Here is a 25,033-nt window from a genome sequence, read left to right as displayed (position 1 = left end):
ATTGGCCCATTGGCGGGAGAAAGTGTCAAGAAGGTGACAAGCAACAGGGAGAAAGCAGAACTACTTGATTCGTTTTTTGCATCTGTCTTTACACAAAGGGGAAAAAATCCACCCTGTCAAAAACATCACCACAAAAAACAGATTAGGAACACAAATTAAAATAGGGAAGAAAATGTTAAGTGATCACCTGTCCACCTTAGACAAGTTCAAATCACCAGGACCAGATGGATTACCCCCTAGGATTCTGAAGGAACTGGCAGATGTGATCTCAGAACTACTGAACTATATCTTTCAAAGATCCTGGAGCACTGGGTAACTGCCAGAAGAAGGGGAAAAACTGATGTAGTTCCCATCTTCTAAAAAGGTGTGCGGGGGGTAATAGATCCATGAAACTACAGACCTATCTGACCTCAATACCAGGAAAAATCTGGAAAAGATAATCAAGCAACAAATCAGAGAACACCTAGAAGCAACAAAGTAATAACCAAAAGCCAACATAGATTTGTCAAAACCAGATCATGCCAGACAAATCTTATTGCATACTTTGATGAAGTGACAAAATTAGTTGACCAGACGAATACTGTCAATATAATTTCTTGAACTTCAGTAAGGCATTTGATGTAGACCATAACCTATTACAGTGGTACCTCAAGATACGAACCCCTCGTCTTACGAACAACTCGAGATACGAACCCAGGGTTCAGAAAAAATTTGCCTCTTCTTACAAACTTTTTTCGTGTTACGAACGCCAAACCCGAACTTCCGGGTTCGGCGTTTGGGAGGCTGCTGGGAAGCCCCCCGGCTGTTTTAAAAGGTGACAACCAGGCGGCGGGGCTTCCCAGCAGCCTCCGAACGCCGAACCTGGAAGTTCGGGTTTGGCGTTCGTAACACGAAAAAAGTTCGTAAGAAGAGGCAAATTTTTTCTAAACCGTTCGGAGGCTGCTGGGAAGCCGTGCGGCTGTTTTAAAAGGTGACAGCCGGGCTGGGGGGCTTCCCAGCAGCCTCCGAACGCCGAACGCGGAAGTTCGGGTTTGGCGTTCGGCTTCGGGAGACGGCTGGGAAGCCGCCCGGCTGTTTTAAAAGGTCACAGCCGGGCTGGGGGGCTTCCCAGCAACCTCCTGAACCCCGAACTTTTGCCAAACTTCCGGGTTCGGGAGGTTGCTGGGAAGCCTCCCAGCCCGGCTGTCACCTTTTAAAACAGCCGCGCAGCTTTCCAGCAGCCTCCGAACGCGGAAGCTCGGGTTTGGCATTTGGCTTCGGGAAGCTGCTGGGAAGCCGCCCGGCTGTTTTAAAAGGTCACAGCCGGGCTGGAGGGCTTCCCAGCAACCTCCTGAACCCCGAACTTTTGCTGAACTTCCGGGTTCGGGATTCGGGAGGTTGCTGGGAAGCCTCCCAGCCCGGCTGTGACCTTTTAAAACAGCCGCGCGGCTTTCCAGCAGCCTCCGAACGCTGAACGCGGAAGTTCGGGTTTGGCGTTTGGCTTCGGGAAGCTGCTGGGAAGCCGCGCGGCTGTTTTAAAATGTGAAAGCCGGGCTGGGGTTCTTCCCAGCAACCTCCCGAACCCGGAAGTTTGGCAAAAGTTCGGGGTTCGGGAGGTTGCTGGGGAGCCCCCCAGCCCGGCTGTGACCTTTTAAAACAGCCGGGCGGCTTCCCAGCCGTCTCCCGAAGCTGAACGCCAAACCCAAACTTCCGTGTTCGGCGTTCGGAGGCTGCTGGGAAGCCCCGCCGCCCGGCTGTCAGCTTTTAAAACAACCTGGGGGCTTCTCGGCAGCCTCCCGAACGCCGAACCCGGAAGTTCAGGTTTGGCGTTCGGCGTTCGGGAGGTCGCTGAGAAGCCCCCAGGCTGTTTTAAAAGGTGACAGCCAGGCGGCAGCGTTTTTTTGCGGGGGGTTTTTTTTGGTTGCACGGATTAATTGACTTTACATTGTTTCCTATGAGAAACAATGTTTCGTCTTACGAACCTTTCGTCTTACGAACCTCCCCCTGGAACCAATTAGGTTCGTAAGACGAGGTATGACTGTACTTGATAAGATAGAAAAATGTGGGTTAGATAGCATCACCACCAGATGGATTCGTAACAGGTTCACCAACTGCACTCAATGTGTCCTTAATGGAACTGCATCTACATGGAGGGAAGTATGCAGTGTGGTACCTCAAGATTTTCTGTTTTTTAATATTGAATAAATGAATTGATGATCTAATATTGCACCATGATTAGCTTCTAAAACAGATATAAGGTTGCAGAAGTAAAGGGGAAAAGGTACATGATTCTCCTACAAGATAAATACTAGTCTTCTGATTTATACCTAAATGTTATATTTGTACCACATTATTTATTACAACTAGCTTTTTGTTTACATAAGTGAAATATATGTCTTTAAAAGTTTAATATATAAAACAACATTAATCATGGTAAAATTAAAAATTAAATTGAGAAGACTTTAACTGAAGTATAAAAATAGATGATTTCTTATTTACATAGTAGTTTTTCATTATTTCTTAGTGGGTACTATATGTTGTCTTTTATTAGATTAGCTGTTTTGAAAGTCTGCTTGCTAAAAATTGTTTTTCCCATAATTAAATATTTTAAAATCTTCCTTTGCAGACAATGATGAATAACGTGCTTTGGTGACATTCTAAACAAAAGCAGGTGTAATAAACTGTACAACAAAAATATCACTTTATTGGAACAGACTTAAAATCTTATTGGTTGCCAGAACCAGAAGAACATGGGAAAAAACCATTATTCTTTTCACCATTTTATAAATATCTGTTGCTTTATAGCTTCAATCCTTCAGTAACACATTGAAGACTCTGTTCTGTTTAAAATGAATGAATAGAAAGACTGACTAGAAATTATTTATCGTTTGAAAGTATCACATATGAACAATCCACATGATCTAATAGCTATTATTGTTTTTTTCCTCTTTACCTAAGCAGTAAAATGGAACAAATAAAATAATATATTTTTGTGCTCCTAACAACTTTCTTAAAAACCTTGACAGCTAATGATGAAATTTTTAAAAATGAGTCAGTAATATTACTTGATTTTAAGTGCGTACAACGTGGAAGTAATTTCCCTGACATTAGTGGAACATTTTACATGCACTTAATATAAACTTTATTTTTGAATTTTGCTGTAGAATGTGATTGTAAAATTATTTACAATTCTCAGTATTAATGTTATTATAAGTTTATCATTTTTCTCTGAAATCCTTCAACTCAGTTTCAATGCAGTTTCTGTCAGCTTGCAGCATTAAATGATTTTCCACTGTAAATCAAAGGAGCTTTCAGAATGAAAGTTTATTGTACACAACAAAGTCTCCTGTTTTTTTCTTTCACCTGTAACAAGGCCATCTTAGCAAAAACAAATGCAACATTGCTATTGTTTTGAAAGTTAGATGCATATTCTACAGGTCTGTTGTTTAAAAGGAAGAAGCTGGATTTTATTTCCTCTATTCATTGAAAAGTAATTCTTTAGTGAGGAGAGAGAGAATTTCTGCAAGATGGTGAATCAAAGCATTTATAGTCTATAATATATTGCCCAGCTGAATCAGCTGTATAACAACGGCCTATGTTGAAAATATAATTCTGTATTTCCTGGCTAACAATGGAAAGTGGAATGTATACGAAGTATAATTAAATTTTTAAAGTAATTATATGAAATAAATATTGGAGATTTTGTTTGTATGGTAGTTCGGATTTTCTTGATTTATGCAGCTAATGAAATTCCCTTTTTATATTAAAGGAAAAAGAAACAAATCATATTTATATTTTGTATTTTAAACTAAAATTTAGTTTACACTTCAGGCAATTATGGAGAAATATATATAATATACCTTTTATGAAAATAAATGTAAGTTCCAGATGGCAAAAGATAAGAAGCTTCCTTGTTGACTATATGATCATTGGTTGTAGAAATTACTTTCCATGGAATGTTCCCTCTATAGGCAATGAACAAAATCTACAAGAATAGACAATTTGCTGGATTTAAATTAACGTTCTAAACTAAATGATAAAGAAAATATAAAAGGCATTTTATATAGTTTTCATATTTGGAATATTCCCCTCTGTGGTTTTAAGAGGCTCACAAAATAGATAAATAGCTTATTTTCCATTTGAAAATAATGTAAATAAAATTCTCATTCACTTAAATAGAGGACTGTTATTAGTTTTCTGTTGATTCTACAAAAGTTTATAAACAGATTGACTTCCTAATTAACTGACTACATAAACAGATTTTTAACAAATTTATACTGTCTCCAAGGTAATATATTTGATACTTGATGCAATAAAGAAAACATTAAACAATTTATATGCATCTTAACAACTCACAATCTTTATTGTCAGTTGCTGAATCCTTGAGCAGGGAAGATTACAAATGAATACTATGAATATCTTTTGCTGCCTAATTTTCCCTGATCATGAATTTATATTTTAAATATTTCAAAGGAAAATATAGAAATTCTGCATGTAATAATTTAGTCTCAGCCTAGAGGAAATCCTGCTTGTACATAGTTTTGCCTTGAAGAGCCAGGGTGGCACAGTGGTTAGAGGGTAGCACTGCAGATTACTTCAGCTAACTGCTAGCTATAGTTCAGCAGTTCAAATCTCACCATCAGATCAAGGTTGACCCAGACTTCCATCCTTCCGAGGTGGGTAAAATGAGGACCCAGATTGTTGGGAGTAATATGCTGATTCTGTAAACCACTTAGAGAGGGCTGTAAAAACACTATAAAGCGGTATATAAGTCTAAATGATATTGCTATTGTCAAAATTGTGTTAATGTATCACAGCCATCTTAGAAGTACTGCCTGTCATTCTCTGTAAAATTCATATCGGTAATCTCCCTTATAGGAAAGAACTATCCAGGTTTATACACAGATAAAAAGATCCCAACTGTGATTAGTATTGCATTATAGTAGAACTTACAGAGCAGTAACAATCGCTGGTGGTGGAAGCAGTTTGGAAGTGAAGAGTGGTACCAATCCACTCCAAGAGTAATAAAAAAGAAGTAAGGCAAAGAGATAGCCCCACTGGAATTGATTTTCCTCATTCACGTTGGCAGGGGAGGCATGCCTCAGGCCCCTCCATCAAGGAATTCCAGCTGATAGAGTCCGGGAGAAGGATCTTCTATGCTGTGGCTCCTGCTCTTTAGAACATTTTACTTCACAAAGTGAGATTGGCTTCCAACCTTCTGCAGGAGCCTGAGGACCTGACTCGGCCAGATGGCTTGGGGCCCTATTGGGAGAACATCACATTGGGTGTAGTTGTTGAATTAAATGTAATACCACCACATTCCCATCATGTTTCCTTCCTCCGCCATCTTTTAACTATGTTTTATCTTGATTGGATTTCTATTTTTATTCTTGTAAAGATATTTATGTTTTAGGATTTTAATGACTTATTGCTCAAAGCCATCCAGAGTCATTTTCTACAAGCTGGGCAACAAATAAACTCAATAAATAAAATGAGAAAAGACACCCAATATTCTAGAAAGATTTCTTTTTTATTGATAATGATTGTAGGGCAAAACTAGATCAAATAACATACAGGTGCTAGTCACTTTAGCTATACTGTATAGTCCAGTAATGATTAACCTTTTTGTTGTTCCCTGCCAAAAGTGAGGCGAGTGCAGGGGGTAGCACGTGTGCGTGCCCACACTTATAATGGCATGCCTCCTTGCCCCTCCATGCATGTGTACATGAGCCCCAAATATGTGCACTGCACCCCCATGTCCCATTTTGGTCCTGCCAGGCCACCCTGAAGCCTCCTGGTACCGCAGATGGGGTCCAAGATAGGAGGGGAGAGCAGGCGGATGGCCCTAGGAAGACGGCTGCGCTGGAGTGATGTATGCTCTTGGCCATTTCTACTGCTGCAAGGTAGAAAGTCATAAAAGACTTTACCTGTGCCTTTTGGGCCTGCCTCTGGGTTCCATGGAGCCTTTGGACACCTGCCACATACTTGCCCTTCTCTCTGCCTTGGGCTCCACATCCAGCCTGTGACTGGAGAATACGTCACCCAGTGCAGCACTCTTCTCTGAGGGGCACCTGCTCACCCAGCCACCGGCTGGACTGGCCCAGAAGCAGCATGTTACCTTGTGCCTATCTGGTCACAAGCAGAAGCAGCTGGTTGGAGTGAGGGGAACTGTAGTGCTGGGCCCCCACAGCTGTGAGTGCGAAAACATAGCTAGAATTGAAAAGAAATCCTGATTCCTGTGCACTTTTTACTAAGTGTAAAGGTGTATGTGTGTTTAGTGGAGCTCTTTCCTAGTCTTGTTGCTGCCCTAAAAATACACAGGAATCACCATATCTCTTACTGGGAAGAGTTTCACACACCACACAGAGAGATACATGTTTAAACTTAGTGAAACATAAAAAGAAATGCACAGAGATGAACCATTGAGCTTACTTGAACGGTCTTCCCAATGCACTGCAAGGAGAGTCCAATGTGGGTGATACTACAGCCTTATTGGTAGGGACTGAGTTAGAATTAGCATAATAAACAGGTCCCACCCCCAGCTGTCCCCTGGCATGCCAGTCATTAAAAATGAAGGAATAGTGCAAAAACCCACAACTTTATTAACCATAATTTAACGATTAACAACTCAACAAAATGAGAATGGCGCCCCTGGGTTCAATAGCTGGGAGGCTTTGGACTCTCCTTGCAGTGCATCGAGAAGACCGTTCAGGTAAGTTCAACGGTTCTTCTCCACTGCACTGCTACGGAGAGTCCAATGTGGGATATACCCAAGCTTACATATCTAGGGCAGGAGAAGGCTGAACTAGGGGTGTAGGGGCCATGCACACCCTTTGCAGCACTCTATGACCGAATGCAGCCTCAGCCGATGCTTAGGAGTTTAGCGGTAGTGTGTGATGAAAGTTGTGGGGGCAGACCAAGTTGCAGCCCGACAAATGTCTTCTATGGATGCCTATGTCGTCCATGCACCTGTAGTGGCTGCACTTCTGGTGGAGTGGGCCATGATCAATGTTCCCTCTAATTTTTTTTCAGTGTAGGCAGAAAAGTATAGTGTCTGAATGGCAGTCCCTTCGGGACTGGGCGGCATAGAAGTTAAATAAATAGATATTTATTTATTTATTTAATTTGTATGCCGCCCCTCTCCGTAGACTCAGAGCGGCTGACGACAGGAATATAAAATACAAATCCAATGATTAAAAACAAATTTAAAAATCCTTGATTAAAAACACTCATACAACCCAAACAAACCATACATAAAACGAAACGGCCGAGGGGAATCAATTTTCATACCTGGTGACAAAGGTGGGTTTTTTAGGAGTTTGCACTAGGCAAGGAGGGTGGGGGCAGTCCTAATCTCTGGGGAGAGTTGATTCCAGAGGGTCAGGGCCGCCAGAGAGAAGGCTCTTCCCCTGGATCCTGCCAGATGACATTGTTTTGTTGACGGGACCTGGAGAAGGCCAAATCTGGGACCTAATCGGTCACTGGGATTCATACAGCAGAAGGCGGTCCCAAAGGTATTCAGGTCCGATGCCATGAAAGGCTTTACAGGTCATAACACTTTGAATTGTGACAAGAAACTGATCAACAACCAATGCAGACTGTGGAGTGTTGATGTGACATGGGCATATCTGGGAAAGCCCATGATTGCTCTCACAGCTGCATTCTGAACAGTCTGAAGTTTCTGAACACTCTTCAAAGGTAGCCCCATGTAGAAAGTGTTACAGTAGTCGAACCTCAAGGTGATGAGGACATGAGTGACTGAGCAGTGACTCCCGGTCCAGGTAGGACCGCAACTGGTGCACCAGGTGAACCTGGGCAAACACCCCCCTCGCCACAGCCAAAAGATGGTCCTCTAATGTTAGCTGTGGATCGAGGAGGACGCCCAAGTTGCGGACCCTCTCCAAGGGGATCAGTGATTCCCCACTCAGGGTAATGGACAGACAGATGGAATTGTCCTTAGGAGGCAAAACCCACAGCCACTCCGTCTTGTCAGGGTTGAGTTTGAGCCTGTTGACACCCATCCAGACCCCAACAGCCTCCAGGCACCGGCACATCGCTTCCACTGCTTCACTGACTAGACATGGGGTGGAGATGTAGCTCACCCCATGCCCTTGGATGATCTCAGTGGTTTCATGTAGATATTAAAATAGCGGGGAAGAGGACTGGTCCCTGAGGCACCCCACAAGGGAGAGACCTAGAGGTCAACCTCTGCCCCTCCACTAACGATATTATTTCAATTAATATCATTATTCTCTTATAAATCCAGATAGGCCATCAGGCCTACTCCTCCTTATACATTCTTCTTAAAAGAACCAAAAAACCCTTATACAAATCCAATCAATCAATCAATCAATCAATAAATACATTTCCATATTTACTTTTCTATAATTTCATTCAATATTTCCAAGCTCAATTAATTTTCAGGCACTTAGTATTTGCTAATATAAACTTTAATCAGTCTTCTACATTTCCAAGTATATTTTAAATTCATAATGCAAAGTCATAAAATCATACAGTACATATCATAAACCCCTTATTTGTCATATGTATCTTCCATTAATTTTACCTATGTAATTCTATATAGTTCTAAAATTCTAATCCAATTTTACGAATTAATACATCCTAATATTAAACAACACCTAAATATATCTTTTACCATCATTCACTAGTCAATCCATATTTAATAATCATCCCTCCTCAAATTTCTTCCACTGTATCATTTTTGGGTACCTCTCCTGTCTCTTCCCATTTTCTCTCTCATTTGTTTCTCATTTCTCCCCCTTCCTCCCTTTTTCTTTCATTCCTTCCCCCTCTCACTTCTCTCTTTCCATCCCTGTCTCCTCCCCCCGTTGTGTGCGTATGTGAATTATTGAACCATTTCCAAAAACAGATGAGGGCTGGGGTTTTTTTCTCTGTTATTATTTGGGTGCTTTTTACCATATGCTTTAAATCAAGAGTCACTTCTCTCTTTTATTTCTCTCTTTCCTCATTCTCTGCCTCAATCATTTTCTCATTTCTCTTTTTTCTCCCCTTTGCTCTCATTTCTCTTTCTCTTCCTTCCTTCCTCTCCTTTTCTCTCTTGCTTTCTCTCTCTTTTTCTCTCTCTCTCTTGCTTTCTTTCTTTTTCTCGCTTTCTCTTACTATCTCTCTTTCGCCCAGGAAGCTCATGCAGGAGGGACTCGGCCACACGCACCCGCCGGACTCCTGGTGTTTGGACAGCTGGCTCCCTCCCCCCTCCCTCCCCCCCTGTGGCTGCCTCCTTACTGGCCGTTGCAGCTCCCCCACCGTCCATGGTCTCCGAGGGCGATGCTGCCAGGGCCAAGGTGGGTGCCTCTACCACCGGATCCTCGCCAGCACAGTGGCTCTCTCTCACTCTTTTTCTGGATTGGGTGGTGAAGGGGAGGAGGGGGGCAGCCCCCAGCACAGCAGCAGGTGAGGAGGTGAAGCTCAGGGATGGGCCCCGCCATGCCCAGAATGTGGATCCCCCAGACTGATGCCTCCTTCGACGCCGCAGGTGTGGGTATCAGAGCTGGGTCAACCTTGGGCATAAGGGCCACCGACACCGCCGGACCATCCGGCAGCTGGACAGGCCTTCTTTTTGGACAGGATTGTCGTGGCCAAAGCAAGGAGAGGAAGGAGGAGGACCAAAGGATGAGAGACCCCCCGGGCAGGAGCCTCACACAAGGAGGACCCACGTGTCGAGGAAGCATTGGCGGCAGCCAGACCAAGACATCGCCAGTGGCCAGAAAAACTTAGAAGCCACGAAGAAGGAAGCTCAGCTTCCGGTCTCGCAACTTTTTGCTGAGGGCGTGAAGAGCAAAACGTTGTGAGACCAGAAGCTGAGCTTCCTTCTTCGCAGCTTCCAAGTTTTTCCGGCCAGCAATGATTCAATCTATGGGGGGGAGGGGAGATTTGAGACCTCTGCGCTGGGATTGGAATATTGTGTGCTGAGCTCTCAAATCTCCTGCGCTATAGCATAGCGCAGATTACAGGGAACGTTGGCCATGATGCCAGTTGTGAGAGGAATAGTTCTCGTTTTGTATGCTGTTACTATACAGGCCTGAATCCACTGGCTAAGAGTCTTAGGCGACACCTTGGCTCCAATCGATGCAGAGAAGTACGACACAAATAGTGATTCTGTTTTCCTAAAGTTCTGTGTATGATGGACATAGATTTTAAAGCTCATTGTACATTCAGTTTGTGCCACTGCACCTCCGATGGATGTGTTCCATGGGTACAAAAATCCAGTAGGATGAGCTCTTGTGAGCAATGAAAGGTTGTATTGACCTTGGGCAAAAAGGCAGGGTTTAGATGGAGAACTACTCTGTCTGGATGAAAGATGCACAAGTCCAATCTAATTGATAATGCCAATAAATCTGACACCCTCCTGGCCAAAGTGATGGCCACCAAGAATTTTATTTATTTATTTATTTTATTTATTGGATTTATATGCCGCCCCTCTCCGAAGACTCAGGGCGGCTAACAGCAATCATAAAACAGCGTACAATAATAATCCAATACTAAAAACAATTAAAAATCCCTTAATATAAAAAACCAAACATACATACAAACATACCATGCATACAAAGATACCATGCATAAAATACTGTCTTGAGAGTCAGGAATCGCAGTTGGGTGTTGCTGAGAGGCTCAAACGGCAGGCCAGTGAGTGCTTGCAATATCAATGGTAAATCCCAGGTGGGAAAATGATGTATTGTTGGGGAATTTATTATTTATTTATTATTTAGATTTGTATGCCGCCCCTCTCTGCAGGTTAGATGCATTTGGAGAAAGGATAATACATTGACCACCATGGGGACCTGAGGGTCTAGATTCTGGGTCTTGCAGAAGGTGCAATAAGCCGCCCAGGTGGCCTGGTAGATCCATGTTGTGGGCAGCTGGCACGAGGCCTGTATGGTATTTATGACCCTGCTGGCACCTGTTCCCTTCTCATGTGTTCCCCTTCAAGTGCCACACCACTGGGGGTCTGGGTGTGACAGCAACCCTGAATCAGGGAGACTTGGTGATGAGGTATGTGCAGGGAGGAGAGATGGACAGCTCCATAAGGTCTGCAAACCATGGACACCTGGGCCAGTATGGGGCTATCAGAATAATCTCCACTCCTTTATGTAGGATCTTGGCTACTAGACTTGGGATGAGACAGGTCAGTGGGAAGGTACAAAGTAGTCCCTTTGGCCAAGGAGAGTGTAGCGCATTGATTTGTTCCGCTCCCAGTCATGGGAAACGGGAGAACCTCGGTAGCTGACTATTCAGGTGTGTTGCGAACAGGTCTACCTTTGGTCTCCTGTATCTGGCGACAATGTCCTGGAGCAGGGTAGGACTCAGGCTCCATTCTGTCAGTTCCAGTGTTGTCCGACTCAGCCAGTTCACCTGGATTTTTGAGACCCCAGAGATGTGTTCGGCCCAAATAGAGGCTAGATGCACTTCCGCCCAGTTGAAGAGAGTGTGAGCTTCCTGCATAAGATGGCCCAAACTCATCCCATCTTGGTGATTCATGTGGGCACGCGTGGTTACATTGTTGGTTAGGATGAGAACATGGCGTCCTTCCACCAGCTGAGCGAAGCTCCGCAGGGCCAATGCCACTGCTCTAGGAAGTTGATGTTGACTTCCGAAAAGTCCTCTGCCAACCATCATCCCTGGGCCACCTCAGAGTTGGTGTGGGCGCCCCAGCCTAAGAGGCTGGCATCTGTAGTTATGGTCCCCTCCCGATGTGGCAGGAAAAGTGACTTTTGTTGTAGAGCCAGAGATTTCCACATGGTAGTAAGTGGCGGACCTCCACACTGATGGGTATTAATCTGTGGGAGTGGCTGGTCCAAGCGCTCTGGAACAGGATGAGGAACCACTGAAGAGGTCTGGCGTGCAGGCAGGCCCATGGTATGATGTCTATGCAGAAAATGAACATCCCCAGTAGTTGTGACAGGAATGCTAGGGGAACTCTCTTCCTGAATTGCAGGAACAATATGTCTCTGATCTTGTTTTGTCATTCATCTGACAGGAACACCTTGCAGGTCAAACTGTCGATACTGGTGCCCAGATGTGGGAGGCATCTGGTTGAGCTCGCTTAGCTCTTGGGGTAATTTATTGTAAAACCATGCGTCTCAAGGATCCTGATGGTCTCTGCGAGATCTCTCTGCGATTGGTGCAGATTGTGAGACAGTATTATGATGTTGTCTAAGTACGCCATCAAGTGGAGTGGACGGGTCCAGAGTTCTGCCATCAAGACATTGAGGATCTTGATGAATGTCCTCGGAGCTGATGACAGGCCAAAGGGCATTGCCTTGTATTGGAAATTTATTTATTCATTTATTGGATTTGTATGCTGCCGCTCTCTGCAGACTCAGGGTGGCTAACAACAATGGTAAAAACAACATGTAACAATCCAATTTAATAAAACAACCAAAAACCCTAATTATAAAAACGAAACATACACACAAACATACCATGCATAACTTGTAATGGCCTAGGGGAAGAAATATCTTAACTCCCCCATGCCTGGCGACAAAGGTGGGTCTTGAGTAGTTTGCAAAAGACAAGGAGGGTGGGGGCTGTTCTAATCTCTGGGAGAGTTGATTCCAGAGGGCCAGGGTCACCACAGAGAAGGCTCTTCCCCTGGGGCCTGCCAAACGACATTGTTTGGTCGACAGGACCCAGAGAAGGCCAACTCTGTGGGACCTTATCGGCTGCTGGGATTCGTGCGGTAGAAGGCGATCTGAAGTTTCCGAATGTCACACTGAGTATTGACAGCCCGAGAGACATTTAGAGACATTCAGATTTATTCAGTAATTAGTTAACTGTGTGTGTGTTTTATTAACTCCTCCTATTATGATGAAAAATCCTGCCATGTCATTTATGCATCACATTCGTCCTCCTCATATTCTCCCTTTTATATAGTTAGTTCTTTGTTAGCAGCCATCATGTGAAGATGTATTTTTATTTTCCTCTTATGGCATATTTTCTTTTTTCTACTTTTATAATAAAAAGAAACCTTGTTTGAATACAAACTTTCTCTCTCACTCCATCGCCTCCAGAAATGATTTATTATGGTCCACACGGACTGTAATTAATCCCTATTTCTGACATGGTAGCAGAGGATGGTTTAATCTATTAAATCTAAAAGCAACGATACTCTGTAATGCCTGCTAAATGTAAGAAGAAATTATTCTCTCAGTCCTTCATCGATCAAATGTCAAGTGATCAGATAGAAGATTTGCTGTCTCTTATAAATAATTCGGGGGGAAAAGAGTTCCAACGATGGAAGGACAAATCTCTCAATTCAGCAGAAGAAGAAACCTTCATTACAAAGGAGGAATTGAGCCGAGAAAGACAGCAATAAAACGTAAGTTGCGATCCCCTTTTAAATGTTGAAAGCCAACAAATGATTTATGATGCACAGGCTATAAAAACCTTAGAAAGCTCAAGCCAAGCGATTTATGACCCAAGCAATTTAGAAGCCCTAATGACCCCCCTCTGAGTCAGTCAGCCAGGCAATCTCCGAAAGCAGTGCGTATGTCCAACATGGCCCCTTGCTAAAGGCAAAAGAGAAACTTAAGCATTGTGATGACCAATGTTCCCTCTAATTTTTTTCCCGGGGTGGGTGGAAAAGTATAGTGCCTGAGCGGCAGTACCCGTGGGACTGGGCGGCATAGAAGTATAAATAAATAAATAAATAAATAAATAAATAAAAATAATAAATCCCTTCTTTTTTATTAGAAGAAATTAATAATAAAACAAAACCAAACTCTATTACTATTAAAACTAAAACAACCAGCAAATACAAAAACATAACTATTAATAAAAACAGGTGAGGGCTGGGGTTTTTTTTCTCTGTTATTATTTAAGTACTTTTACCATATGCTTTAAATCAAGAGTCACTTCTCTCTCTGTTTCTCTCTCTTTCCTGTCATTCTCTGCCTCAATCATTTTCTCATTTCTTTTTTTCTCCCCTTTTTCTTATCATTTCTCTCCATCTCTCTCTTCCTTCCACTCCTCTCTCTCTCTTGCTTTCTTCCTCTCTCACTCTCTCTCTCACTCTCTTCCTTCCTCTCTCCTCTCTCACTCTTTCTTTCTTGCTCTCTCTCACTCTCTCTCTTCCTTCCTATCTTCTCTCTCTTTCTCTCTCTCCCTTTCTTTCCTTCTCTCTTCCTTCCACTTTTTTCTCTTTCTCTTCCTTCCTTCCCCTCTTCCCCTCCCTCTCCCTCTCTCCCTCTCTCCCTTTATATTTATCTCTTCCTTCCTTCCTCTCTTCCTCCCTTTCTCTCTCCCTCTCATTCGGCACAAGGGGGCCGGAGGCATGGTGGGGATGCAGGGGCGGCCTTGGCTCCCTTTCCTTCTACTGCCGGCACCTCCCCGCCCCCACCCCTCTGTGGGCTGGAAGGGGGTTGGGGAGTGCGCGCTCATGGAAAAGGGTACACGGGGGGTATTTTGGGGCACGCGCATGCTCACGCACGCAGCTTACGGGGAACGCTGGCGATGACAGACAGTCTCTCATAAGCTCAACTGGTGGTCTGGATTCAATTAATGATATTGACAGAGTAAATAGCATGATAGCCTGTCTAGAGCAGACCCTACAAGATACTCAAGCTTATGCTGCACATTTTTATGATGAAAGAGGAACTATTTTAAATGAAAAAGAAAGGCTGGTATCAAACTCTTGCTTGGATGATATTTATAAATACAGGAAGCAATTAAATATACTGAGAGAAATTCAAATGAATCTTCTAGAGAGAGAGTTAGGAACGATCTCTATCCAGCCGCAAGAAAAAGTAATCGAAACCCATGATGCCACGTCTGCAGAACATCTCAAAAGTTATCCTGCAGCACCATCTACTGGTGAAACAAAAATTTTGCAGTCTATTCAGAAAGATGTTTCAGAAAAATCTAAAGGTTATCCTGCACCGACATCTAGTGGAATACAAGATATTAAATTTAAAACAATTTCTCATTTAAAAGAAATACCAAGGTCTTTTTCAAATCAATGGAAATATGGACAACACATTGTTCATCATCATCCTTCAATTAAGCCACAAGTACCGCAAGCAAGCCAAGGTGCGCAGATGCAACAGGACCAACGACCACAAGTTCCAGTTATTCAAGTTCAACAGCCACCGGTCCAAGCACCCCAGATGCCACAACAAGCAGCCATGCCAGCTGCAATTCAAGGGCAACCTGTTACTTTAGCAACATTGAAAGGTGAGTCAAGATTAAAGAATAATGGACAAAATTATAAAACTTGGTTGCATGAAATAAGACTGATTTTAATTGCTGAAGGAGTAGATCATATGGCTTTTGATCCACCCAATAGACAGTGGACTGAGGAAGAAAGAGTTTTAAATACCCGAGCCACCATCTTGATACTTATGTCACTCAATACCGATCTATCAGTTAGATTTCCACATGATATTACTGCAAATGACTTAATCATAGCTCTAGATGAACTTTATAGACCAGTTTCAGAAGAAGGAACATGTTTGTTGTTCACTGAATTTTTTACTACAAAGTTAAAGCCTGGAGAGAAAATTGCTCCACACTTATCTAAAATTTTAGCAATGCAAAAGGAACTGATAGAGCAAGGCTATCAAATCGATCAGCTGCAGGTCAATACAGCAATAATCACCTCCCTCAATCATGAATGGAAAGATGCCATTACAAAATATAATAATATACCTTTAGCTCAATGCACAACGCCGAGAGTATGCAAATTGTTAACAGAAGAAGAAGTGATTATGCAAAGTAGACTCAAAACTACAGCATCAGGATACAAACCTACAATGAGTAGAGACTACCAACAAAGGGGCTACACTTCAAGATATCAATGGCACAATCAGCCTAGAAGAACAGATTTTCAACGCTCTCAATCTGGTGATTTTCAGCGCTCTCAATCTGGTGATTTTCAGCGCTCTCAATCTGGTGATTCCCAACACTCCCAATATCCTGCTCAGCCCAGAGGAACAGATCCTAGGGGTTCCAGAAGCAGAGGCTCCACCAACTACAGATCATCTCAACGAGGTTCAAGAGGTGAGCCACGTCCTTACATCAATTATTTCATCCTGAACAATGTTCCACAAAAGAGTCCACAGTACGACATTCGACATTTATGGACATTAGACAGCGGAGCAGCTTTTCACATCACCTATCAAAAGGAACTTTTCACAAAATTTTATAAGACTGATATCAAAGAATTACATGCAGTATCAAACCACTTATGCAAAGTTGAAGGAGAAGGAACAGTCTACATAAAAGAATTAGACCAACTGATCCCACGTGTTCTATATGTTCCACAAGCTACAAGCAACTTACTCAGCACATATCGCCTAAATGAAGTGACTTTTAAACTAAATGAAGGCTACATTGTCAAGAACGGAAGAGTAATTGCTACTGCTTTTCCAATCAGAGGTGTTTACTACTTAAAGCCAGATCCTAATGTAAAAGTCGATGTAAGTATAAAAGTTCCAAAGGGCGAAAGCACAGGTCTAGAGAGAAAACCTGTTGCCACTATAGAAACAAAGGCTCCTAAAGCCAATGAGGTTCAAGAGGTTCCACATGATGTTGCAAATGTTAAACCTGTATTAACAAACAAATCTTTTCATTCCAGGTGTGTTCACAGATGGCACCGTCGTTTGGGCCATGCATCTTACCCAGTATTATCCAAGATGCCTGAATTTGTAAATGGTTTTAAGGTTGATAGTAATTGCCAAATTCATTTAGACTGTTCTGTTTGCAACTCCTCAAAATCAAAAGCTGCACCTATTGCTAAGCATGCTACACGTTTGTCTACACGCATTTTTGATTTGGTTCATACCAACATTGTCGGTCCACTTCGGCCTACTAAAAATAACTAAGTATTTCTTGACTATTGTTGATAGTTATTCTAGATATGGGTATGTATACTTAATGAAACAAAAATCTGAGACTTTTCAGATCTTTAAAGACTTTGCTGCAGAGGTACTTACTCAACATAGTGTCCGCATCAGAAGAATACAAAGTGATCGTGGTGGAGAATTCATGTCGCAGCAATTCCAAGGATGGATGAAGAGAAATGGAATCCATCATCAAGGTTCAACCCCAAACCACAATCGAGTTGCAGAAAGCCGCCAAGGCACCTTATACACTATGCTCCATTCCCTTCTAGAAGATGCTGATCTCGACAATCTCCATTGGGGTGAAGCACTCAGGTATGCTAATTACATTGTTAACCGCACTTGGAGCAGTGTTTTAGATCAAACTCCTTACTACATGCTTCAGTCTGCGGAGAGGGGCGGCATACAAATCTAAATAAATAAATAAATGCAAAGAAGCCTGATATTCAAAACCTACACATTTTTGGCTCATATGCCATGGTTAACATTCCACTGGTTCAAAGAAAGAAAGGATGTCCAGTGGCAGAAACACTGAGATTTATAGGTTTTGATTAAAGTTCCAAGTATTACAAATTTGCTGATACTAATCACAGAGCTGTTATTTCCAATTCAGCTAAATTTGAGGAAGATACAAATTGGTCCAGAATATACAGTAATGATACTTCAGTTTATTTTCCTAAGGATGATGTTCAAGGTACAGTGCAACCTGATCCACAGGCAGCTGTTCCAGATGATGTTTCTACAAAAGATGATACACAGTCTTCAACAGTCGCAGATGATGTTCCCAGTGATGCAATTGGACACGGAGATGACCAAGATGAAGGATGGACCACAGTTCCAAGACGTTCGGAGAGAACCATGAAAGGGATTCCTCCAAAGAGATACCAACAGCAAGTATTACACAAATCTTTTCCTTTTCTTTGTAACAATGTTACACTTTCTCCTGAGAACTTTTCTCAAATAAAACATTTGCCTGAGTCTGAACAAGAAAAATGGTATGAGGCTATGGAAAATGACAGTTTAAAGAAACTTAAAGTGTTTCAATATGTTGAGCCTCCAACGAACAAGAAGATTATTGGTACACGATGGGTCTACAGGATTAAACAAAAACCGAATGATGAGAAAATATACAAAGCAAGACTAGTAGCACAAGGGTACTCACAGGTGGATCCTGAAGATTACACAGATACATTTTCACCTACAGTTAAAAATGAAAGTGTCAAAATTGCCTTAACCACAGCTATTGCCTTGAATTTAGAAGTTTACCAATTTGATGTTGAAACTGCTTATCTGAATGCTGATCTAAATGAAGAAATCTACGTGAAGAGCGCACCCAGGTTCCAGGATCGAGAAGGGGATGTCTGGTACCTGCAAAAGAGTCTTTACAGATTGAAACAGTCCATCCTCATGTGGCATCGCTGCCTTATTGAAAAGCTAAATTCAATGGGCTTTATTAAGTCCAACTCTGGTGAATGTGTGTTTACAAAAAGGCAAGGTAACGTTTATGAAATTATACTTATTTATGTTGATGATATTGTTTACATTGGTCCTAACAAACGTACTTTTAAAAGCTTAGGGCATATTCATGATTATTTAGGAGTTCAGATTGAAAAAACTGAGAAGGGGTTTTGCCTTTCACAAGAGAACAAGGTTGATCAACTTTTGCACAATTGTAACATGACTAACGCACATCCATGTTATTCTCCTATTCAAACTGATTTTTACAGGTTGACACAACAAGATTGTCCTCATTTTGAAAACCAAACACTCTATTGGTCAGTCATTGGGTCACTGTTATACATTAGCAGTTGGACAAGACCCGACATTTCACTGAGTGTGAATCTTTTGTCAAAGTATGTTGGCAAAGCAACTACATTTCATTGGACATGCATAAAGAGGCTGCTGAGATACATGAAGCATACGGAAGACATGAAGTTGTTCCTAGAGCCGAAACACGACAAGTTTCCTGACTTGATTTGTTACGCAGATGCTGATTGGGCAGGTGATAAAGAAACACAAAAAAGTACTTCTGGTTATATAATGTTTTTGAATGGTTGTCCAATTTATTGGAAAGTTAGAAAGCAGAATTTTATTTCTTGTTCTTCCACTGAAGCTGAATATGCTTGTGTTTCTGATTGTTGTAATGCATTAACCTGTGTTTCTGCTCTCGTTGATAGTATTTGGGGCAATCCCATGAGACCAATTGTTATTATGGAGGACAATGTTTCAGTTACGTTCATATCTGAAACTGAATATGTTGGATCGCGTTCACAGCACATCGACATAAGAATGCAAGAGAATACGTAAAACAAGGATTCGTGAAATTACACTCTGTGCCTACAACTGAACAAATTGCTGACTTGCTGAATAAGCCGACCAACACAAATAGCTATCCAGGAAAATGTGCCTTATGTGAACCAATGTCCCTGATGACTGCCAAAGAAGGGGTGTCACGTTGAGTATTGACAGCCCCAGAGACATTTAGAGACATTCAGATTTATTCAGTAATTAAATAGTTAACTCTGTGTGTGTGTTTTATTAACTCCTCCTATTATGATGAAAAATCCTGCCACGTCAATTATGCATCACATCCATCCTCCTCATATTCTTCATTTTATATAGTCAGTTCTTTGTTAGCAGCCATCATGTGAAGATGTATTTTTATTTGCCTCTTATGGCATATTTTATTTTTTCTACTTTTATAATAAAAAGAAACCTTGTTTGAATACAAACTGTCTCTCTCACTCCATCGCCTCCGGAAATGATTTATTATGGTCCACAGGGACTGTAATTAATCGCTATTTCTGACACTGAATAATTTTCAAAGGTAGCCCCATGTAGAGAGCATTACAGTAATCGAACCTCGAGGTGATGAGGGCATGAGCGACTGTGAGCAATGACTCCCTGTCCAGATAGGGCCGCAACTGGTGCACCAGGTGAACCTGGGCAAACGCCCCCCTCGCCACAGCCAAAAGATGATGTTCCAATGTCAGCTGTGGACCGAGAAAGATGCCCAAGTTGCAGACCCTCTCTGAGGGGGTCAATAGTTCGCCCCCAGGGTAATGGATGGACAGATGGAATTGTTCTTGGGAGGCAAGACCCACAGCCACTCCGTCTTGTCTGGGTTGAGTTTGAGTTTGTTGACACCCATCCAGGCCCCAACAGCCTCCAGGCACCGGCACATCACTTCCACTGCTTTGTTGACTGGACATGGGGTGGAGATGTATAGATGTATCATCAGCATATTGATGATACCTCACCCCATGCCCTTGGATGATCTCACCCAGCGGTTTCATGTAGATATTAAATAGCAGGGGGGAGAGGACCAACCCCTGAGGCACCCCACAAGGGAGAGACCTAGAGGTTGACCTCTGACCCCCCACTAACACTGACTGCGACTGACCGGAGAGGTAGGAGAACCACTGAAGAACAGTGCCTCCCACTCCCAACCCCTCCAGCCAGCGCAGAAGGATACCTTGGTCGATGGTATCAAAAGCTGCTGAGAGGTCAAGAAGCACCAGGACAGAGGACAAGCCCCTGTCCCGCGCCTGCCAGAGATCATCCATCAACATGACCAAAGCAGTTTCCGTGCTGTAGCTGGGCCTGAATCCAGACTGCTGAGGACCTAGATAATCGGCTTCTTCCAAGGACCACTGGAGTTGAAGCGCCACCACCTTCTCAACAACCTTCCCCATAAATGGAAGGTTGGAGACTGGACGGTAGTTATTAAACACGGCTGGGTCCAGGGAAGGCTTCTTGAGGAGGGGGCGCACAATGGCCTTGTCTACTTCATCAGGTGTCACCAAGTCAAACTCCTCCCAGACTGATGGACAAAGACGTTTAGCCCCAGTCACCTCGACTGACACGTTGTCAGCCGATACTGCTATGCAATTGGAGTCGAGATCAGCCCGGATCCGAGCGACTTTATCAGCAAAAAATGAGTTGCATATCTTTGAAGCAGAAGCATAGGAATTGTCGATGGTCTGGGTGGACTGGGATGTGAAGGTAAGCTTCCTTCAGGCCTGTGGATGTCATGCAGTCCCCCTGATGAATAGAAGCAAGGATTGTGCGCAGCAAGTGCATCTTGAAACGGTGGTAGCGTACGTAGATGTTCAGCTGCTTTAGGTTCAGGATCAGGCAGTAGCCGCCCGAAGCCTTGGGTACGATGAAGACGATGGAATAGTACCCCTGGGCCTCTTGATCGGGTGGTACCCTCTGGATGGTACCAATGTCTAATAGGTGGTGGAACTCCTGTGTCTGGAGATCTCGTTTCTGTCACCTGTTGAGGGCTGGACAAGGGAGAATCCTGTTTGGAGGTAGATGAATAAAATGTATCTTTAGGCCTTGGGCAATTGTATTTAAGGCCCAGGCATTTGTAGAGGTAGATTCCCAGGAGCCTACAAAGTGCTGTAGGTGACTTGCAATGGGAATACAGTCCAGGGAGTCACTTGGATCTGTGGTAACCTCCATAGTTGGACCCCTTGAAAGGACTTCTGGACTGCTGGAACTGTCTGTTTCTATCTCCATATCCTCCTCTGTCCGCTCTGTAAGAGGGTTGACTGTAATTCCCCTGCGCATATGACCTTGCGACCTGGTACATGGTCGTGGAGGCATCTGACCGAAAGGGCTGTCTCCTGAAATATGGAGTTGACCTTCTGTCCTGCCGTCTATATATCTATATATCTATATATCTTGGACCTTCTTTTTATCTTTGTCCTTGATGAGGATGGTGTCCAGAGACTCCACGAACAGTTTGGTCCCATTGAATGGCTAGGCACCATTTAGATTTTGCATCTGCTTGCCAGGTGTGAAGACAGGTTAGGCGGCAGGAATAAAGGTTTGCTGCTGACAGCGTAGCGTCTGCTGAGAATTCAGCCGCTGCTAACAGTTTGCTGATGTCTTGATGAAGGCAGCCATTGTTGGGGCCTAGCTTTGTGAGCCTATCCTGTAGCCACAGGATTGATGCCCTATTGAAGAATGAAGCAGCTGAGGCGGCTCTGAGTGACCAAGCTGCCATTTTATGAGACTTCTTAATTAAGGATTCAGCCCTTCTGTCATCTGCTTCAGGCCATCAGCCATGTCTGATGGCACCAGGGCATTTGACACCATATTTGCCGCTGGCGTGTCAATGGAAGAAAACTGGAGTGCTGTCTCCATCTCTGGGTCGAACATATAGAACTTACGTTCTGAGGCTGTTTGGCCCGGAGCTGCTGTTGGGCGCTCCCATGGTTGTTTGACATCAAGGAAGATATGATGACCAGAATGCAGGAATCGATTGACCAGAATTATGAAGCTCTGACAGGAAACATGGGAGTGATGAAAGAAGACATAAAAAAAAAATAGAAGACCATGTAGGCAATTTGGACAAGCAGATGGAAAAACTAGATGAACGACTGGAAGATGTCCATGGAATCCTCACACATAATGATAAAAAAAAATAAAAAAGATTGAAGAGATAAACAAAAGGATGGAAACATGCTTACAATTCACTGAAGGGAGGACTGAATATATCAATAAAAATTTGGAAGAAGCGATAATTAATCTGGAACAAGAAAAATCAGCATTTTTCCTGCAATTTCAAAATGTAACAGAATCTGAAGAACAGGACCTACCACAGACAATGGCGGAAATACTTGCAAATATAACCAGCAAATCACCACAAGAAATGATACAACAAACTGACGAAATATACCAAATCTCTACAAGTTATGCAAGATGCCATAGACTCCCGAGAGAAGTCCATATTCAGTTCATTAGAAGAACAATCAAAGACAAGATATACAACATGTCGAGGGGAAATGTAGCAACCTACAAAGGGAGGGAGATCACTGTGCTTAGCCAAATCCCCAGACGAGTAAGAGATAAAAGAAAATTTTATTATAATGGGAGACTTTAATGCTATCGCAGATAAAACAAAAGATTACAAAGGCAGTTCTAAATACAATTTAAGAAAACTACTCCCAACCTCCTTTGATTTTATTATCCTGATTACAAACAGCATACTTTCTTTTCCACACAAATCCTTGTCATGTATCATTTTTTTAATTAATATTTTTATTGATTTTTATAATATAAAACACACACACAACATATAACATGTGCTCAGTGATCCCACCATCAGACAATCAATCATACCCCACCACCAGTTGGGGGTATTTCTTTACATATTATAGAGTGATTCCAACTTGTTTCTTATAGCTTGGCCTCTGATCCTACTCGCCATATATCATCTTGCTTGTCCCATCGCACCATCAGCTGTTGCAAATCAGTTTCATTCATGGAATTCATCCTTTTATCCATAATCTCAAATTGAATATGGTCCACCATATACCTATACCAATTTTTCATTGTCCATTTTGTTGCGTCTTTCCACCCCAAGACTATTACCGCCTGAGCGCTTTCTATCGCTGCTTGTTTTATTTCTCTGTATTCTCCCATCTCACTACTTTTTACTAATATTGCCATTTCCTTAGTAATTGTCCATCTTATATTTAATATCCTCTTGCACTTTTTGCCAAAAGTTCTGCACCACTGGGCATTCCCAGAGCATATGCATAAACACTCCTTTATCTTGGCACCCATGCCAACAGATACCTTTAACGTTCTGCTGAAAGTGTGCAAGTTGAATGGGTGTATAATACCACTTATGTAATATTTTCCTTCTCATTTCCCTAACTCTTGTATGCTTGATTTTCCTTATATTCTCTACTATATTTTCTATCTCTTGCACCTCTACTTGTATCTCATTTTGCCACTATTTAGTCAATCCTTGGATCACATCCCCGTCTGACTTCACTAACATCTTATATATATTGCTTGCTTGCGCCTTAGTACCCTCATTTATTTCTCTTATTATTTTCTCTAGCTCTATATCCTCTATATTTGTAAATATGTCCACCAATCTATTAATTTGCCATTTTGTTGCAATTCTTCCTTTGATTTTAAATTTGTTTGTTGATCTAATAGTTCTTTTTATCTAATTGTATTTTGGGGCCTGATTAAACTTGGATGGTACTTTAATTCGATTGGCGAAACCCACTCTGGTATCTTGATATAGTGTTGGTTTTTTTTATTTCCTTCCATGTTTGCATGAGCGAATTTCTTAATATATGCTTTTTGAAATATTTATGTTTTTTATCTCTTTCATACCAGAGATCGGCATGTCAACCTAATAGCAAGTCGTGACCTTCTATGGTCAATATATGCTTGTTTTCTAACATAATCCGTTCTTTAATCCAAGTTAATGATGATGCATAATAATATAGTTTAAAATTTGGTAATTCCAATCCTCCTCTTTCTTTCACGTCTTGTAATGCCATTAGTTTAATTCTCAATTTTTTGCTAACCAGATATAATTTAGTACTATTTTATTGAGTTCTTTAACAAAAATTTACCTGGGTTTATAGGGATTATTTGAAATAGGAAGAGGAGCTTGGCAAGACACGCATTTTGATTGAATTAATTCTTCCTATCAGTGAAATTTATAGATTTTTCCAATTTTTTAAATCAGCTTTGATTTGGTTCATTAAATTCATATAATTATCCTCTTTTAATGTTGCCATTTTGACTGTGTCCCAAATTCCAAAATATTTAACTTTTTAAACTATTTGCATATTGGTAATTTGTTCCAAATGTTTTATTTGTTTTTTTGTACAATTTTTAGTTATAATTTATGTTTTTTGTTTATATATTTTTAGTCCTGCTACTTCGCCAAAATCTTCAATTTATTTAATAAATTTAGGAGCAGTTATCAATGGTTCATCAATTATAAATACCAAATCGTCTGCAAAAGGTTGGACTTTGTAGGGTTCTTTCCTTATTCTTAAGCCTTTTATTTTTTCATCTTCTCTTATTTTTATCAATAGTGTTTCCATAGTGAGTATAAACAAAAGTGGGGAAATAGGGCATCCGTGCCTAACTCCTTTCTCAATTTTAAATGTTTCTGTCTGTTCTCCATTGATTATAATTCTAGCATTTTGCTTAGAGTATATTGCATTTATTAATTTTATAAAATTTTGGCCAAATTTAATCATTTCTAATTGTGTTATCATAAATTTCCAGTTGACATTATCGAAAACCTTTTGGGCATCAACACCATCTGTTTCTCAGGGTGCTCTTCGTAATATTCTAGGGTATTAATTATTATCCTCAAATTGTCTCTAATTTGCCTCTTGGGG

General features: G+C 41.9%; 1 protein-coding gene across 28 annotated transcripts in view; it reads left to right on the top strand.

Annotated features, from left to right (window-relative positions):
- Positions 1 to 3,688, top strand: part of NEK1 (NIMA related kinase 1) — a 213,091-nt gene extending 209,403 nt beyond the window's left edge. For all 28 annotated transcript variants that reach the window (XR_011559613.1, XR_011559611.1, XR_011559607.1 and 25 more), the window contains one exon: positions 2,606 to 3,688. Coding sequence is in view for 10 of the 28 variants with exons in the window: in XM_070757424.1 (XP_070613525.1) it covers positions 2,606 to 2,619 (14 nt within the window). In the remaining 18 variants the exon portion in view is untranslated. The remainder of the gene's footprint in view (positions 1 to 2,605) is intronic.
- Positions 3,689 to 25,033: the final 21,345 nt, after the last annotated feature.

This window comes from Erythrolamprus reginae, chromosome 7, assembly GCF_031021105.1.
Source record: "Erythrolamprus reginae isolate rEryReg1 chromosome 7, rEryReg1.hap1, whole genome shotgun sequence".
Taxonomy (NCBI): Eukaryota; Metazoa; Chordata; class Lepidosauria; order Squamata; family Dipsadidae; genus Erythrolamprus; species Erythrolamprus reginae.
Note: the sequence above shows the minus strand (reverse complement) of the source record. Positions and strands in the feature narration are given on the sequence as shown.